Source organism: Xyrauchen texanus, chromosome 46 (genome assembly GCF_025860055.1).
Source record: "Xyrauchen texanus isolate HMW12.3.18 chromosome 46, RBS_HiC_50CHRs, whole genome shotgun sequence".
In the NCBI taxonomy this organism is placed as follows: Eukaryota; Metazoa; Chordata; class Actinopteri; order Cypriniformes; family Catostomidae; genus Xyrauchen; species Xyrauchen texanus.
Window position 1 is genome coordinate 7,636,236 of NC_068321.1, and position 17,682 is coordinate 7,653,917.

At 45.8% G+C, this 17,682-nt stretch overlaps 1 protein-coding gene across 37 annotated transcripts in view; it reads left to right on the top strand.

Annotated features, from left to right (window-relative positions):
- The window catches only part of LOC127637984 (uncharacterized), a 135,197-nt gene that overhangs the window by 69,035 nt on the left and 48,480 nt on the right, over positions 1–17,682 (top strand). For 15 of the 37 annotated variants that reach the window (XM_052119342.1, XM_052119304.1, XM_052119306.1 and 12 more), the window contains 27 exons: positions 1,456–1,530; positions 1,727–1,801; positions 4,151–4,222; positions 4,419–4,493; positions 4,706–4,765; positions 4,978–5,034; positions 7,708–7,779; positions 7,977–8,051; positions 8,248–8,322; positions 8,535–8,594; positions 9,721–9,792; positions 9,990–10,064; positions 10,261–10,335; positions 10,533–10,607; positions 10,804–10,878; positions 11,075–11,149; positions 11,346–11,417; positions 14,090–14,161; positions 14,359–14,433; positions 14,631–14,705; positions 14,903–14,974; positions 15,172–15,246; positions 15,459–15,518; positions 16,669–16,740; positions 16,938–17,012; positions 17,209–17,277; positions 17,474–17,548. In XM_052119342.1, coding sequence (XP_051975302.1) covers positions 1,456–1,530; positions 1,727–1,801; positions 4,151–4,222; positions 4,419–4,493; positions 4,706–4,765; positions 4,978–5,034; positions 7,708–7,779; positions 7,977–8,051; positions 8,248–8,322; positions 8,535–8,594; positions 9,721–9,792; positions 9,990–10,064; positions 10,261–10,335; positions 10,533–10,607; positions 10,804–10,878; positions 11,075–11,149; positions 11,346–11,417; positions 14,090–14,161; positions 14,359–14,433; positions 14,631–14,705; positions 14,903–14,974; positions 15,172–15,246; positions 15,459–15,518; positions 16,669–16,740; positions 16,938–17,012; positions 17,209–17,277; positions 17,474–17,548 — 1,935 coding nt within the window. The remainder of the gene's footprint in view (positions 1–1,455; positions 1,531–1,726; positions 1,802–4,150; positions 4,223–4,418; positions 4,494–4,705; positions 4,766–4,977; positions 5,035–7,707; positions 7,780–7,976; positions 8,052–8,247; positions 8,323–8,534; positions 8,595–9,720; positions 9,793–9,989; positions 10,065–10,260; positions 10,336–10,532; positions 10,608–10,803; positions 10,879–11,074; positions 11,150–11,345; positions 11,418–14,089; positions 14,162–14,358; positions 14,434–14,630; positions 14,706–14,902; positions 14,975–15,171; positions 15,247–15,458; positions 15,519–16,668; positions 16,741–16,937; positions 17,013–17,208; positions 17,278–17,473; positions 17,549–17,682) is intronic. The other 22 variants (XM_052119307.1, XM_052119330.1, XM_052119309.1 and 19 more) reach the window with 21 other exon arrangements.

Here is a 17,682-nt window from a genome sequence, read left to right on the forward strand (position 1 = left end):
TGCAGGAACTGCGCTCGTCGACCGACTTCACCCTCTGGTCGACGAAGGACACGCTGCGGACACTTGGGCAGACAATGTCCAATCTTGTGGTCCAGGAATGCCACATATGGCTGAAATTGATTGAGATGAGGGATGCTGACAAAGAAAATTTCTTGAACTGCCCATCTCCCAGGTCAGCCTTTTTGGCGACACCGTCGTGGACTTCGACCAGCAGTTCTCGGCAGTGAAAAAACAGACAGAGACGATACAGCATATCTTGACCCGGCGAGGCACAAGAGCGTACCCCGTCTGCTCGCCCAGGGTGTCCAGCTGCGGTGGTGAAAACCCAGAAGGCTCCACCCCACAGCCGATGCCCACGGCTGCCATTACCATGGTGACCGAGCACTTGCAGTCAGGGCCCCTCAAACACGGTTCCCCTGCTTTTGCGCATCCGACTGCACCACTTAAACCACACCACCTGCCATCCGGTTGTGGCGAGTCTCGAGGACGACCCACATGGCCCTTCTCCTTAGTTGCTGAGAATGCAGTATCCTGCGCGTGGAGATAGTGCAGATAGGAACAGCTAGAGCCTCTCCCTCCAGCCGAGATGAAGAAAGGGTTCCACAGCCCTTACCTCATCGTACAAAATAAAGGCGGTTGGTTGCGGCCAGTCTTGGACCTGCGAGTTCTGAACCAGTCCTTGCACAGACACCTGTTCAAGATGTTGACATAGAAGCGCACTTTGGCGTGCGTCCAGCATCAAGATTGGTTCACGCCAGTAGATTCTAGCGCATTCTCGAGAGTTGCGCTGTGCACAAAGGTACCTGGTGCCCAGGCACCTCAGCCATTTAGGGCTTTGGGACAACTGGGAAAAGAGGCTCTCCACGGTTCTGAGCATCTCTTTTCTCAGCGTTGATTTAGACTCAGTCTCAATGTTGGCGAGCCTGTCGAGCGAGCACGTGCAGTTGGTGCTAAACTGCCTGAAGTCATTCAGGCGGAGAACAGCTGTTCCACTGAAACATTTTCAGAGGCTCCTGGGGCAAATGGCATCCTTGGCGCCGGTCACGCCGCTGGCCCCGGGGGCTGCGCAAATATGCGTTCCCCCCAATGACTCTGTGCAAGGTCATGGAGGATGTCCCTGACCTTGTACAGGGAGGATGTCTGCAGATACTGCCTAATGCATGTGCGTGATTGTATATCATTATAGCTCAAAATGTCTCAGATTCCACTGTCAATACAACCACTTTTTTATCTGAGTCTCATACATCAGCTCCAACAAGTGAGTATTGTTATTGATGTTTTTGATTGTGTAAACACCTCAAAAAGTAAATTATATCGTTATTTTATTCCGTTTATTGTAAATGGTTCATTGTTCTAATAATTGTTAAACAGAATTTCATTGAATGCTAAACAAAATCTTGTAAGCATGTCGGCAGATACTGCCTAATGCATGTGTGTGATTGTAAATCATTATAGCTCAAAATGTCTCAGAATCCACTGTAACTACAATCAGTTCTTCAACTGATTCTCAAACATCATCTCCTCCTACAAGTGAGTATTGTTATTGATGGACAATTGTGTAAACACTTAAATAAGTCAATTATATCTGTATTTTATTTAGATTATTTTAAATGTGGTACATTGTTCTAATAATTTTAAACAGAATTTCATTGAATGCTAAACAAAATCTTGTAATCATGTCGGCAGATACTGCCTAATGCATGTGTGTGATTGTATATCATTATAGCTCAAAATATCTCAGAATCCACTGTAACTACTATCAGTTCTTCAACTGAGTCTCAAACATCATCAACTCCTACAAGTGAGTTTTGCTATTCATATACAATTGTGTAAACACCTCAATAAGTAATTTATATCTGTATTTTATTCAGTTTATTGTAAATGTGGTTCATTGTTCTAATAAGTGTTAAACAGAATTTAATTGAAAGCTAAACAAAATCTTGAAAGAATGTCGGCAGATACTGCCTAACACGGCCATGCCCCCCTCCCCATCCCCTTGATCCCTTTCTTCCCAGAGGTGCACTACGAGCTGATGAGGTTGTGGGGGACACCTTTTACTGTCCGAACCTGATCCCTCAGCTTGTCCGTGGCCGAGAGTTATGCCACGATTCCTCAGGTGTATGAGGCACATGCGCCGCACTTGATCCTTCCAAACGCCGGCACCTGTGTGGCACTCCATTCCAGGGCCTTCGTCGTCTCTGTCGGCCAAAGTGTACAGTGCCGCTAGACAGGCAGCCTCTGCCCTGCATGCCATGGCCCACCTGCAAGTCCACCACACCAAGAGACTGAAATAATTGCACAAGGGTAGTTCTGACCCTTATGTGTTGCAGGAACTGCGCTCAGCGACCGACCTCACCCTCTGGGCGACGAAGACGATGACACTCGGGCAGACGATGTCCACTCTTGTGGTCCAGGAACGCCACATATGGCTGAATCTGTTTGAGATGAGGGACAATAACAAGGCACACTTTTTGAAAGTGGCCATCTCCCAAGTCAGTCTTTTCGGCGACACCATCGTGGACTTCGCCCAGCAGTTCTCTACGGTGAAGAAACAGACAGAGGCGATACATCTCATTTCCTGTTCCCCCTGCCACGAGGCCCCACCCCCAGGTTCGTCAGACGCAATTGTCCCCTTAATGCCCCTTTCCAACCCATCGCATTAGCTGTCCAGGACCGTCCGACTCCACTATGTGATTCAGTTCACCAGTCACCCGCCCCGGTTCAGCGACGTCCATTTATCTTCAGTGAAGTGCGAAAACGCAGCCATCCTGCGCGCGGAAATTGCGTTCCTTCTACGGAAGGACACGATAGAGCCTGTCCCTCCAGCCGAGATGAAGAAAGGGTTCCACAGCCCTTACCTCATCGTACCAAAGAATGGCAGTGGCTTGCGGGCTGTCTTGGACCTGCGAGTTCTGAACCAGTCCTTGCACAGACTCCCATTCAAGATGCTGACGTAGAACTGCACTTTGGCGTGCGTCCGGCATCAAGATTTTTTCGCTCCAGTAGATTCTAGCGCACTCTCGAGATTTGCTCTGTGCACACAGGTACCTAGTGCCCAGGCACCTCAGCCATTTAGGGCTTTGGGTCAACTGGGAAAAGATGCCCTCCCCGGATCTGAGCATCTCTTTTCTCAGCATGGATTTAGACTCAGTCCCAAGGTTTGCGCGCCTCACGAGCGAGCACGTGCATTTGGTGCTAAACTGCCTGAACTCATTCAGGCGGAGAACAGCTGTTCCACTGAAACATTTTCAGAGGCTCATGGGGCAAATGGCATCCTCGGCGATGGCCACGCTGCTCGGGTTGATGCATATGAGACCACTTTAGCACTGGCTTCAGACTTGAATCCCAAGGTGGGCGTGGTGCCACGGCACACATCGCGTGCCTATCATGCCAGTCTGCCGCCACTTGTTCAGCCCTTGGGCAGACCTTGCATTTTTGTGGGCAGGAGTCCTCCTATAGCAAGTGTCTAGGCTTGTTGTGGTTACAACAGACACTTCCAAGATAGGCTGGGCTGCTGTGTGCAATGGGCACGCTGCTGCCAGCTCCCGGATAGGATCGCGGCTGTGTTGGCACGTCAAACTGCCTTGAGTTGCTGGCAGTATTGCTCGCCCTGCGGAGGCTATTGCCGTAGATCCAGAGCAAACACGCATTGGTCCGGACAGACAACCGGGCGACTGTAGCATATATAAATCGCCAAGGCTGCTTACAGTCTCATCGCATGTCGCACCTCACCTGCCATCTCCTCCTCTGGAGTCAGCAGCAAGCGAGGTTGCTGCGGGCCACTCAAATTCAGGGCAGCCTCAACACCAAATAGGATGCGCTGTCGCGGCAGGTGATGCTCAGGTGAGTGTGGAGACTTCTCCCCCAGGTGGTCCATCTTATTTGGAGTCGATTCGGCAAAACACAGGTAGGCCTGTTTGCTTTCCGGGAATCCTCCCACTGCCCCCTCTGGTATTCCCTGACGGGAGCCCCCCTGGGACATTCATGCTGGCAAACAGCTGGCCCCTTGGGCTGCGCAAATACGCGTTCCCCCCAGTGAGCCTACTTGCACAGACTCTGTGCATGGTCAGGGAGGATGTCCCTGACGTTAAACAGGGAGGATGTCTGCAGATACTGCCTAATGCATGTGCGTGATTGTATATCATTATAGCTCAAAATGTCTCAGATCCCACTGTCACTACAACCACTTCTTCAACTGAGTCTCAAACATCAACTCCTCCAAGTGAGTATTGTTATTGATGGACAATTGTGTAAACACTTAAATAAGTCAATTATATCTGTATTTTAGTTAGATTATTTTAAATGTGGTACATTGTTCTAATAATTTTAAACAGAATTTCATTGAATGCTCAACAAAATCTTGTAATCATGTCGGCAGATACTGCCTAATGCATGTGTGTGATTGTATATCATTATAGCTCAAAATGTCTCAGAATCCACTGTAACTACTATCAGTTCTTCAACTGAGTCTCAAACATCATCAACACCTACAAGTGAGTATTGTTATTGATGGACAATTATGTAAACACCTAGATAAGTCAATTATATCTTTATTTTATTTAGATTATTTTAAATGTGTTTCATTGTTCTAATAAATGTTAAACAGAATTTAATTGAATGCTAAAAAAAATCTTGTAATCATGTCGGCAGATACTGCCTAACGCATGTGTGTGATTGTATATCATTATTGCTCAAAATTTCTCAGATCCCACTGTAACTACAACCACTTCTTCAACTGAGTCTCAAACATCAAATCCTCCTACAAGTGAGTTTTGCTATTCATATACAATTGTGTAAACACCTCAATAAGTAATTTATATCTGTATTTTATTCAGTTTATTGTAAATGTGGTTCATTGTTCTAATAAGTGTTAAACAGAATTTAATTGAAAGCTAAACAAAATCTTGAAAGAATGTTGGCAGATACTGCCTAATGCAAGTGTGTGATTGTATATCATTATTTCTCAAAATGTCTCAGAATCCACTGTCATTACAACCACTTCTTCAACTGAGTCTCAAACATCAACTCCTACAAGTGAGTGTTGTTATTCACAGACAATTGTCTAAACACCTCAATAAGTAAATTATATCTGTATTTTATTTAGATTATTGTAAATGTGGTTTATTGTTCTAATAGTAGTTAAACAGAATTTCTTCGTATGCTAAACAAAATCTTGTAATCATGTCGGCAGATACTGCCTAACACGGCCATGCCCCCCTCCCCATCCCCTTGATCCCTTTCTTCCCAGAGGTGCACTACGAGCTGATGAGGTTGTGGGGACACCTTTACTGTCCGAACCCGATCCCTCAGCTTGTCCGTGGCCGAGAGTTATGCCACGATTCCTCAGGTGTATGAGGCACATGCGCCGCACTTGATCCTTCCAAACGCCGGCACCTGTGTGGCACTCCATTCCAGGGCCTTCGTCGTCTCTGTCGGCCAAAGTGTACAGTGCCGCTAGACAGGCAGCCTCTGCCCTGCATGCCATGGCCCACCTGCAAGTCCACCACACCAAGAGACTGAAATAATTGCACAAGGGTAGTTCTGACCCTTATGTGTTGCAGGAACTGCGCTCAGCGACCGACCTCACCCTCTGGGCGACGAAGACGATGACACTCGGGCAGACGATGTCCACTCTTGTGGTCCAGGAACGCCACATATGGCTGAATCTGTTTGAGATGAGGGACAATAACAAGGCACACTTTTTGAACGTGGCCATCTCCCAAGTCGGTCTTTTCGGCGACACCATCGTGGACTTCGCCCAGCAGTTCTCTACGGTGAAGAAACAGACAGAGGCGATACATCTCATTTTGCCCCGGCATGGAACAAGAGTGCGTACCCTGTCTGCTTGCCGAAGGCATCCCCCTGCGCTGCCGAAAGCCCAGGCGGCTCCGCCCCACAGCCAGTGCCCATGGTTCCTGTTACCACGGCAACCGAGCACTTGCAGACAGGGCCCCGCGAATGTGGTTCCCCTGCCTTTGCGTGTCCGACTGCACCACATATACCACACCCCCGGCCAGCAGGTTTTGATGAGTATCGAGGACGGCCCACATGGCCCTTCTCCTCAGTTGCTGACCTGCCCTACACCAGGTGCGGGGAGCAAGGTAAGTGCTTCTGGAAATGCCGTTTCCTGTTCCCCCTGCCACGAGGCCCCACCCCCAGGTTCGTCAGACGCGATTGTCCCCTTAATGCCCCTTTCCAACCCATCGCATTAGCTGTCCAGGACCGTCCGACTCCACTATGTGATTCAGTTCACCAGTCGCCCGCCCCCGTTCAGCGACGTCCATTTAACTTCAGTGAAGGGCGAAAATGCAGCCATCCTGCGTGCGGAAATCGTGTTCCTTCTACGGAAGGACACGATAGAGCCTGTCCCTCCAGCCGAGATGAAGAAAGGGTTCCACAGCCCTTACCTCATCGTACCAAAGAATGGCAGTAGCTTGCGGGCTGTCTTGGACCTGCGAGTTCTGAACTGGTCCTTGCACAGACTCCCATTGAAGATGCTGACGTAGAACCGCACTTTTGCGTGCGTCCGGCATCAAGATTTTTTCGCTCCAGTAGATTCTAGCGCACTCTCGAGATTTGCTCTGTGCACACAGGTACCTAGTGCCCAGGCACCTCAGCCATTTAGGGCTTTGGGTCAACTGGGAAAAGATGCCCTCCCCGGTTCTGAGCATCTCTTTTCTCGGCATGGATTTAGACTCAGTCCAAAGGTTGGCGCGCCTCACGAGCGAGCACGTGCAGTTGGTGCTAAACTGCCTGAACTCATTCAGGCGGAGAACAGCTGTTCCACTGAAACATTTTCAGAGGCTCATGGGGCAAATGGCATCCTCGGCGATGGCCACGCTGCTCAGGTTGATGCATATGAGACCACTTTAGCACTGGCTTCAGACTTGAATCCCAAGGTGGGCGTGGTGCCACGGCACACATCGCGTGCCTATCATGCCAGTCTGCCGCCACTTGTTCAGTTCAGCCCTTGGGCAGACCTTGCATTTTTGTGGGCAGGAGTCCCCCTATAGCAAGTGTCTAGGCTTGTTGTGGTTACAACAGACACTTCCAAGATAGGCTGGGCTGCTGTGTGCAATGGGCACGCTGCTGCCAGCTCCCGGATAGGATCGCGGCTGTGTTGGCACGTCAAACTGCCTTGAGTTGCTGGTGGTATTGCTCGCCCTGCGGAGGCTATTGCCGTAGATCCAGAGCAAACACGCATTGGTCCGGACAGACAACCGGGCGACTGTAGCATATATAAATCGCCAAGGCTGCTTACAGTCTCATCGCATGTCGCACCTCACCTGCCATCTCCTCCTCTGGAGTCAGCAGCAAGCGAGGTTGCTGCGGGCCACTCAAATTCAGGGCAGCCTCAACACCAAATAGGATGCGCTGTCGCGGCAGTTGATGCTCAGGGGAGAGTGGAGACTTCTCCCCCAGGTGGTCCATCTTATTTGGAGTCGATTCGGCAAAACACAGGTAGGCCTGTTTGCTTTCCGGGAATCCTCCCACTGCCCCCTCTGGTATTCCCTGACGGGAGCCCCCCTTGGGACATTCGTGCTGGCAAACAGCTGGCCCCTTGGGCTGCGCAAATACGCGTTCCCCCCAGTGAGCCTACTTGCACAGACTCTCTGTGCATGGTCAGGGAGGATGTCCCTGACGTTAAACAGGGAGGATGTCTGCAGATACTGCCTAATGCATGTGCGTGATTGTATATCATTATAGCTCAAAATGTCTCAGATTCCACTGTCACTACAACCACTTCTTCAACTGAGTCTCAAACATCAACTCCTCCAAGTGAGTATGGTTATTCGTAGACAATTGTGTAAACACCTCAATAAGTTAATGATATCTGTATTCTATTCAACTTATTATAAATGTGGTTTATTGTTCTAATAATTGTTAAACAGAATTTCATTGAATGCTAAACAAAATCTTGAAAGCATGTCGGCAGATACTGCCTAATGCATGTGTGTGATTGTATATCATTATAGCTCAAAATGTCTCAGAATCCACTGTCATTACAACCACTTCTTCAACTGAGTCTCAAACATCATATCCTCCAACAAGTGAGTATTGTTATTGATGGACAATTGTGTAAACACCTCAATAAGTAATTTATATCTGTATTTTATTTAGATTATTTTAAATGTGGTACAATTTTCTAATAATTTTAAACAGAATTTCATTGAATGCTAAACAAAATCTTGTAATCATGTCGGCAGATACTGCCTAATGCATGTGTGTGATTGTATATCATTATAGCTCAAAATGTCTCAGAATCCACTGTAACTACTATCAGTTCTTCAACTGAGTCTCAAACATCATCAACACCTACAAGTGAGTATTGTTATTGATGGACAATTATGTAAACACCTAGATAAGTCAATTATATCTGTATTTTATTTAGATTATTTTAAATGTGTTTCATTGTTCTAATAAATGTTAAACAGAATTTCATTGAATGCTAAACAAAATCTTGTAAACATGTCGGCAGATACTGCCTAATGCATGTGTGTGATTGTATATCATTATTGCTCAAAATTTCTCAGATTCCACTGTAACTACAACCACTTCTTCAACTGAGTCTCAAACATCAAATCCTCCTACAAGTGAGTTTTGCTATTCATATACAATTGTGTAAACACCAGGTACCTAGTGCCTAGGCACCTCAGCCATTTAGGGCTTTGGGTCAACTGGGAAAAGATGCCCTCCCCGGTTCTGAGCATCTCTTTTCTCGGCATGGATTTAGACTCAGTCCCAAGGTTGGCGCGCCTCACGAGCGAGCACGTGCAGTTGGTGCTAAACTGCCTGAACTCATTCAGGCGGAGAACAGTTGTTCCACTGAAACATTTTCAGAGGCTCATGGGCCAAATGGCATCCTCGGCGATGGCCACGCTGCTCAGGTTGATGCATATGAGACCACTTTAGCACTGGCTTCAGACTTGAATCCCAAGGTGGGCGTGGTGCCACGGCACACATCGCGTGCCTATCATGCCAGTCTGCCGCCACTTGTTCAGTTCAGCCCTTGGGCAGACCTTGCATTTTTGTGGGCAGGAGTCCCCCTATAGCAAGTGTCTAGGCTTGTTGTGGTTACAACAGACACTTCCAAGATAGGCTGGGCTGCTGTGTGCAATGGGCACGCTGCTGCCAGCTCCCGGATAGGATCGCGGCTGTGTTGGCACGTCAAACTGCCTTGAGTTGCTGGCAGTATTGCTCGCCCTGCGGAGGCTATTGCCGTAGATCCAGAGCAAACACGCATTGGTCCGGACAGACAACCGGGCGACTGTAGCATATATAAATCGCCAAGGCTGCTTACAGTCTCATCGCATTTCGCACCTCACCTGCCATCTCCTCCTCTGGAGTCAGCAGCAAGCGAGGTTGCTGCGGGCCACTCAAATTCAGGGCAGCCTCAACACCAAATAGGATGCGCTGTCGCGGCAGGTGATGCTCAGGGGAGAGTGGAGACTTCTCCCCCAGGTGGTCCATCTTATTTGGAGTCGATTCGGCAAAACACAGGTAGGCCTGTTTGCTTTCCGGGAATCCTCCCACTGCCCCCTCTGGTATTCCCTGACGGGAGCCCCCCTTGGGACATTCGTGCTGGCAAACAGCTGGCCCCTTGGGCTGCGCAAATACGCGTTCCCCCCAGTGAGCCTCCTTGCACAGACTCTGTGCATGGTCAGGGAGGATGTCTGCAGATACTGCCTAATGCATGTGCGTGATTGTATATCATTATAGCTCAAAATGTCTCAGATTCCACTGTCACTACAACCACTTCTTCAACTGAGTCTCAAACATCAACTCCTCCAAGTGAGTACTGTTATTGATGGACAATTGTGTAAACACCTCAATAAGTTAATGATATCTGTATTCTATTCAACTTATTATAAATGTGGTTTATTGTTCTAATAGTTGTTAAACAGAATTTCATTGAATGCTAAACAAAATCTTGTAAGCATGTCGGCAGATACTGCCTAATGCATGTGTGTGATTGTATATCATTATAGCTCAAAATGTCTCAGAATCCACTGTAACGACTATCAGTTCTTCAACTGAGTCTCAAACATCAACCCCTCCTACAAGTGAGTTTTGCTATTCATATACAATTGTGTAAACACCTCAATAAGTAATTTATATCTGTATTTTATTCAGTTTATTGTAAATGTGTTTCATTGTTCTAGTAAATGTTAAACAGAATTTCATTGAATCTAAACAAAATCTTGTAATCATGTCGGCAGATACTGCCTAATGCATGTGTGTGATTGTATATCATTATAGCTCCAAATGTCTCAGAATCCACTGTCATTACAACCACTTCTTCAACTGAGTCTCAAACATCATCTCCTCCTACAAGTGAGTATTCTTGTTCATAGACAATTGTGTAAACACCTCAAAAAGTAAATTATATCTTTATTTTATTCAGTTTATTGTAAATGTGGTTCATTGTTCTAATAATTGTTAAACAGAATGGAATTGAATGCTAAACAAAATCTTGTAATCATGTCGGCAGATACTGCCTAATGCATGTGTGTGATTGTATATCATTATAGCTCAAAATGTCTCAGAATCCACTGTAACTACTATCAGTTCTTCAACTGAGTCTCAAACATCATCAACTCCTACAAGTGAGTATTGTTATTGATGGACAATTATGTAAACACTTAAATAAGTCAATTATATCTGTATTTTATTTAGATTATTTTAAATGTGGTACATTGTTCTAATAATTTTAAACAGAATTTAATTGAATGCTAAACAAAATCTTTTAATCATGTCGGCAGATACTGCCTAATGCATGTGTGTGATTGTATATCATTATAGCTCAAAATGTCTCAGAATCCACTGTAACTACTATCAGTTCTTCAACTGAGTCTCAAACATCATCAACTCCTACAAGTGAGTATTGTTATTGATGGACAATTATGTAAACACTTAAATAAGTCAATTATATCTGTATTTTATTTAGATTATTTTAAATGTGGTACATTGTTCTAATAATTTTAAACAGAATTTAATTGAATGCTAAACAAAATCTTGTAATAATGTCAGCAGATACTGCCTAATGCTAGTGTGTGATTGTATATCATTATAGCTCCAAATGTCTCAGAATCCACTGTCATTACAACCATTTCTTCAACTGAGTCTCAAACATCATATCCTCCAACAAGTGAGTATTGTTATTGATGGACAATTGTGTAAACACCTCAATAAGTAATTTATATCTGTATTTTATTTAGATTATTTTAAATGTGGTACATTGTTCTAATAATTTTAAACAGAATTTCATTGAATGCTAAACAAAATCTTGTAATAATGTCAGCAGATACTGCCTAATGCAAGTGTGTGATTGTATATCATTATAGCTCCAAATGTCTCAGAATCCACTGTCATTACAACCACTTCTTCAACTGAGTCTCAAACATCAACTCCTACAAGTGAGTGTTGTTATTCACAGACAATTGTCTAAACACCTCAATTAGTAAATTATATCTGTATTTTATTTAGATTTTTGTAAATGTGGTTCATTGTTCTAATAGTAGTTAAACAGAATTTCTTCATATGCTAAACAAAATCTTGTAATCATGTCGGCAGATACTGCCTAACACGGCCATGCCCCCCTCCCCATCCCCTTGATCCCTTTCTTCCTAGAGGTGCACTACGAGCTGATGAGGTTGTGGGGGACACCTTTTACTGTCCGAACCCGATCCCTCAGCTTGTCCGTGGCCGAGAGTTATGCCACGATTCCTCAGGTGTATGAGGCACATGCGCCGCACTTGATCCTTCCAAACGCCGGCACCTGTGTGGCACTCCATTCCAGGGCCTTCGTCGTCTCTGTCGGCCAAAGTGTACAGTGCCGCTAGACAGGCAGCCTCTGCCCTGCATGCCATGGCCCACCTGCAAGTCCACCACACCAAGAGACTGAAATAATTGCACAAGGGTAGTTCTGACCCTTATGTGTTGCAGGAACTGCGCTCAGCGACCGACCTCACCCTCTGGGCGACGAAGACGATGACACTCGGGCAGACGATGTCCACTCTTGTGGTCCAGGAACGCCACATATGGCTGAATCTGTTTGAGATGAGGGACAATAACAAGGCACACTTTTTGAACGTGGCCATCTCCCAAGTCGGTCTTTTCGGCGACACCATCGTGGACTTCGCCCAGCAGTTCTCTACGGTGAAGAAACAGACAGAGGCGATACATCACATTTTGCCCCGGCATGGAACAAGAGTGCGTACCCTGTCTGCTTGCCGAAGGCATCCCCCTGCGCTGCCGAAAGCCCAGGCGGCTCCGCCCTACAGCCAGTGCCCATGGCTCCTGTTACCACGGCAACCGAGCACTTGCAGACAGGGCCCCGCGAATGTGGTTCCCCTGCCTTTGCGTGTCCGACTGCACCACATATACCACACCCCCGGCCAGCAGGTTGTGATGAGTATCGAGGACGGCCCACATGGCCCTTCTCCTCAGTTGCTGACCTGCCCTACACCAGGTGCGGGGAGCAAGGTAAGTGCTTCTGGAAATGCCGTTTCCTGTTCCCCCTGCCACGAGGCCCCACCCCCAGGTTCGTCAGACGCGATTGTCCCCTTAATGCCCCTTTCCAACCCATCGCATTAGCTGTCCAGGACCGTCCGACTCCACTATGTGATTCAGTTCACCAGTCGCCCGCCCCGGTTCAGCGACGTCCATTTATCTTCAGTGAAGGGCGAAAACGCAGCCATCCTGCGCGCGGAACTCGCGTTCCTTCTACGGAAGGACACGATAGAGCCTGTCCCTCCAGCCAAGATGAAGAAAGGGTTCCACAGCCCTTACCTCATCGTACCAAAGAATGGCAGTGGCTTGCGGGCTGTCTTGGACCTGCGAGTTCTGAACCGGTCCTTGCACAGACTCCCATTCAAGATGCTGACGTAGAACCGCACTTTGGCGTGCGTCCGGCATCAAGATTTTTTCGCTCCAGTAGATTCTAGCGCACTCTCGAGATTTGCTCTGTGCACACAGGTACCTAGTGCCCAGACACCTCAGCCATTTAGGGCTTTGGGTCAACTGGGAAAAGATGCCCTCCCCGGTTCTGAGCATCTCTTTTCTCGGCATGGATTTAGACTCAGTCCCAAGGTTGGCGCGCCTCACGAGCGAGCACGTGCAGTTGGTGCTAAACTGCCTGAACTCATTCAGGCGGAGAACAGCTGTTCCACTGAAACATTTTCAGAGGCTCATGGGGCAAATGGCATCCTCGGCGATGGCCACGCTGCTCAGGTTGATGCATATGAGACCACTTTAGCACTGGCTTCAGACTTGAATCCCAAGGTGGGCGTGGTGCCACGGCACACATCGCGTGCCTATCATGCCAGTCTGCCGCCACTTGTTCAGTTCAGCCCTTGGGCAGACCTTGCATTTTTGTGGGCAGGAGTCCCCTATAGCAAGTGTCTAGGCTTGTTGTGGTTACAACAGACACTTCCAAGATAGGCTGGGCTGCTGTGTGCAATGGGCACGCTGCTGCCAGCTCCCGGATAGGATCGCGGCTGTGTTGGCACGTCAAACTGCCTTGAGTTGCTGGCAGTATTGCTCGCCCTGCGGAGGCTATTGCCGTAGGTCCAGAGCAAACACGCATTGGTCCGGACAGACAACCGGGCGACTGTAGCATATATAAATCGCCAAGGCTGCTTACAGTCTCATCGCATGTCGCACCTCACCTGCCATCTCCTCCTCTGGAGTCAGCAGCAAGCGAGGTTGCTGCGGGCCACTCAAATTCAGGGCATTCTCAACACCAAATAGGATGCGCTGTCGCGGCAGGTGATGCTCAGGGGAGAGTGGAGACTTCTCCCCCAGGTGGTCCATCTTATTTGGAGTCGATTCGGCAAAACACAGGTAGGCCTGTTTGCTTTCCGGGAATCCTCCCACTGCCCCCTCTGGTATTCCCTGACGGGAGCCCCCCTTGGGACATTCGTGCTGGCAAACAGCTGGCCCCTTGGGCTGCGCAAATACGCGTTCCCCCCTTTGAGCCTACTTACACAGACTCTGTGCATGGTCAGGGAGGATGTCCCTGACGTTAAACAGGGAGGATGTCTGCAGATACTGCCTAATGCATGTGTGTGATTGTATATCATTATAGCTCAAAATGTCTCAGATTCCACTGTCACTACAACCACTTCTTCAACTGAGTCTCAAACATCAACTCCTCCAAGTGAGTATGGTTATTCGTAGACAATTGTGTAAACACCTCAATAAGTTAATGATATCTGTATTCTATTCAACTTATTATAAATGTGGTTCATTGTTCTAATAATTGTTAAACAGAATTTCATTGAATGCTAAACAAAATCTTGTAATCATGTCGGCAGATAATGCCTAATGCATGTGTGTGATTGTATATCATTATAGCTCAAAATGTCTCAGAATCCACTGTAACTACTATCAGTTCTTCAACTGAGTCTCAAACATCATATCCTCCAACAAGTGAGTATTGTTATTGATGGACAATTATGTAAACACCTAGATAAGTCAATTATATCTGTATTTTATTTAGATTATTGTAAATGTGGTTCATTCTTCTAATAATTGTTAAACAGAATTTAATTGAATGCTAAACAAAATCTTGTAAACATGTCGGCAGATACTGCCTAATGCATGTGTGTGATTGTATATCATTATAGCTCAAAATGTCTCAGAATCCACTGTAACTACAACCACTTCTTCAACTGAGTCTCAAACATCAAATCCTCCTACAAGTGAGTTTTGCTATTCATTTACAATTGTGTAAACACCTCAATAAGTAATTTATATCTGTATTTTATTCAGTTTATTGTAAATGTTGTTCATTGTTCTAATAAATGTTAAACAGAATTTCACTGAATGCTTAACAAAATCTTGAAAGAATGTCGGCAGATACTGCCTAATGCATGTGTGTGATTGTATATCATTATAGCTCAAAATGTCTCAGAATCCACTGTCATTACAACCATTTCTTCAACTGAGTCTCAAACATCAACTCCTACAAGTGAGTATTGTTATTCACAGACAATTGTTTAAACACCTCAATAAATAAATTATATCTGTATTTTATTTAGATTATTGTAAATGTGGTTCATTCTTCTAATAATTGTTAAACAGAATTTAATTGAATGCTAAACAAAATCTTGTAATCATGTCGGCAGATACTGCCTAATGCATGTGTGTGATTGTATATCATTATAGCTCAAAATGTCTCAGAATCCACTGTAACTACTATCAGTTCTTCAACTGAGTCTCAAACATCATCAACTCCTACAAGTGAGTTTTGTTATTGATGGACAATTATGTAAACACCTAGATAAGTCAATTATATCTGTATTTTATTTAGATTATTTTAAATGTGTTTCATTGTTCTAATAAATGTTAAACAGAATTTCATTGAATGCTAAACAAAATCTTGTAAACATGTCGGCAGATACTGCCTAATGCATGTGTGTGATTGTATATCATTATTGCTCAAAATTTCTCAGATTCCACTGTAACTACAACCACTTCTTCAACTGAGTCTCAAACATCATATCCTCCTACAAGTGAGTTTTGCTATTCATATACAATTGTGTAAACACCAGGTACCTAGTGCCCAGGCACCTCAGCCATTTAGGGCTTTGGGTCAACTGGGAAAAGATGCCCTCCCCGGTTCTGAGCATGTCTTTTCTCGGCATGGATTTAGACTCAGTCCCAAGGTTGGCGCGCCTCACGAGCGAGTACGTGCAGTTGGTGCTAAACTGCCTGAACTCATTCAGGCGGAGAACAGTTGTTCCACTGAAACATTTTCAGAGGCTCATGGGGCAAATGGCATCCTCGGCGATGGCCACGCTGCTCAGGTTGATGCATATGAGACCACTTTAGCACTGGCTTCAGACTTGAATCCCAAGGTGGGCGTGGTGCCACGGCACACATCGCGTGCCTATCATGCCAGTCTGCCACCACTTGTTCAGTTCAGCCCTTGGGCAGACCTTGCATTTTTGTGGGCAGGAGTCCCCCTATAGCAAGTGTCTAGGCTTGTTGTGGTTACAACAGACACTTCCAAGATAGGCTGGGCTGCAGTGTGCAATGGGCACGCTGCTGCCAGCTCCCAGATAGGATCGCGGCTGTGTTGGCACGTCAAACTGCCTTGAGTTGCTGGCAGTATTGCTCGCCCTGCGGAGGCTATTGCCGTAGATCCAGAGCAAACACGCATTGGTCCGGACAGACAACCGGGGACTGTAGCATATATAAATCGCCAAGGCTGCTTACAGTCTCATCGCATGTCGCACCTCACCTGCCATCTCCTCCTCTGGAGTCAGCAGCAAGCGAGGTTGCTGCGGGCCACTCAAATTCAGGGCAGCCTCAACACCAAATAGGATGCGCTGTCGCGGCAGGTGATGCTCAGGGGAGAGTGGAGACTTCTCCCCCAGGTGGTCCATCGTATTTTGAGTCGATTCGGCAAAACACAGGTAGGCCTGTTTGCTTTCCGGGAATCCTCCCACTGCCCCCTCTGGTATTCCCTGACGGGAGCCCCCCTTGGGACATTCGTGCTGGCAAACAGCTGGCCCCTTGGGCTGCGCAAATACGCGTTCCCCCCAGTGAGCCTTCTTGCACAGACTCTGTGCATGGTCAGGGAGGATGTCCCTGACGTTAAACAGGGAGGATGTCTGCAGATACTGCCTAATGCATGTGCGTGATTGTATATCATTATAGCTCAAAATGTCTCAGATTCCACTGTCACTACAACCACTTCTTCAACTGAGTCTCAAACATCAACTCCTACAAGTGAGTATTGTTATTGATGGACAATTGTGTAAACACCTCAATAAGTTAATGATATCTGTGTTCAATTCAACTTATTATAAATGTGGTTTATTGTTCTAATAATTGTTAAACAGAATTTCATTGAATGCTAAACAAAATCTTGTAAGCATGTCGGCAGATACTGCCTAATGCATGTGTGTGATTGTATATCATTATAGCTCAAAATGTCTCAGAATCCACTGTAACTACTATCAGTTCTTCAACTGAGTCTCAAACATCAACCCCTCCTACAAGTGAGTTTTGCTATTCATATACAATTGTGTAAACACCTCAATAAGTAATTTATATCTGTATTTTATTCAGTTTATTGTAAATGTGTTTCATTGTTCTAGTAAATGTTAAACAGAATTTCATTGAATCTAAACAAAATCTTGTAATCATGTCGGCAGATACTGCCTAATGCATGTGTGTGATTGTATATCATTATAGCTCACAATGTCTCAGAATCCACTGCCATTACAACCATTTCTTCAACTGAGTCTCAAACATCAACTCCAAGTGAGTATTGTTATTGATGGACAATTGTGTAAACACCTCAATAAGTAATTTATATCTGTATTTTATTTAGATTATTTTAAATGTGGTACAATTTTCTAATAATTTTAAACAGAATTTCATTGAATGCTAAACAAAATCTTTTAATCATGTCGGCAGATACTGCCTAATGCATGTGTGTGATTGTATATCATTATAGCTCCAAATGTCTCAGAATCCACTGTCATTACAACCACTTCTTCAACTGAGTCTCAAACATCATCTCCTCCTACAAGTGAGTATTCTTGTTCATAGACAATTGTGTAAACACCTCAAAAAGTAAATTATATCTTTATTTTATTCAGTTTATTGTAAATGTGGTTCATTGTTCTAATAATTGTTAAACAGAATGGAACTGAATGCTAAACA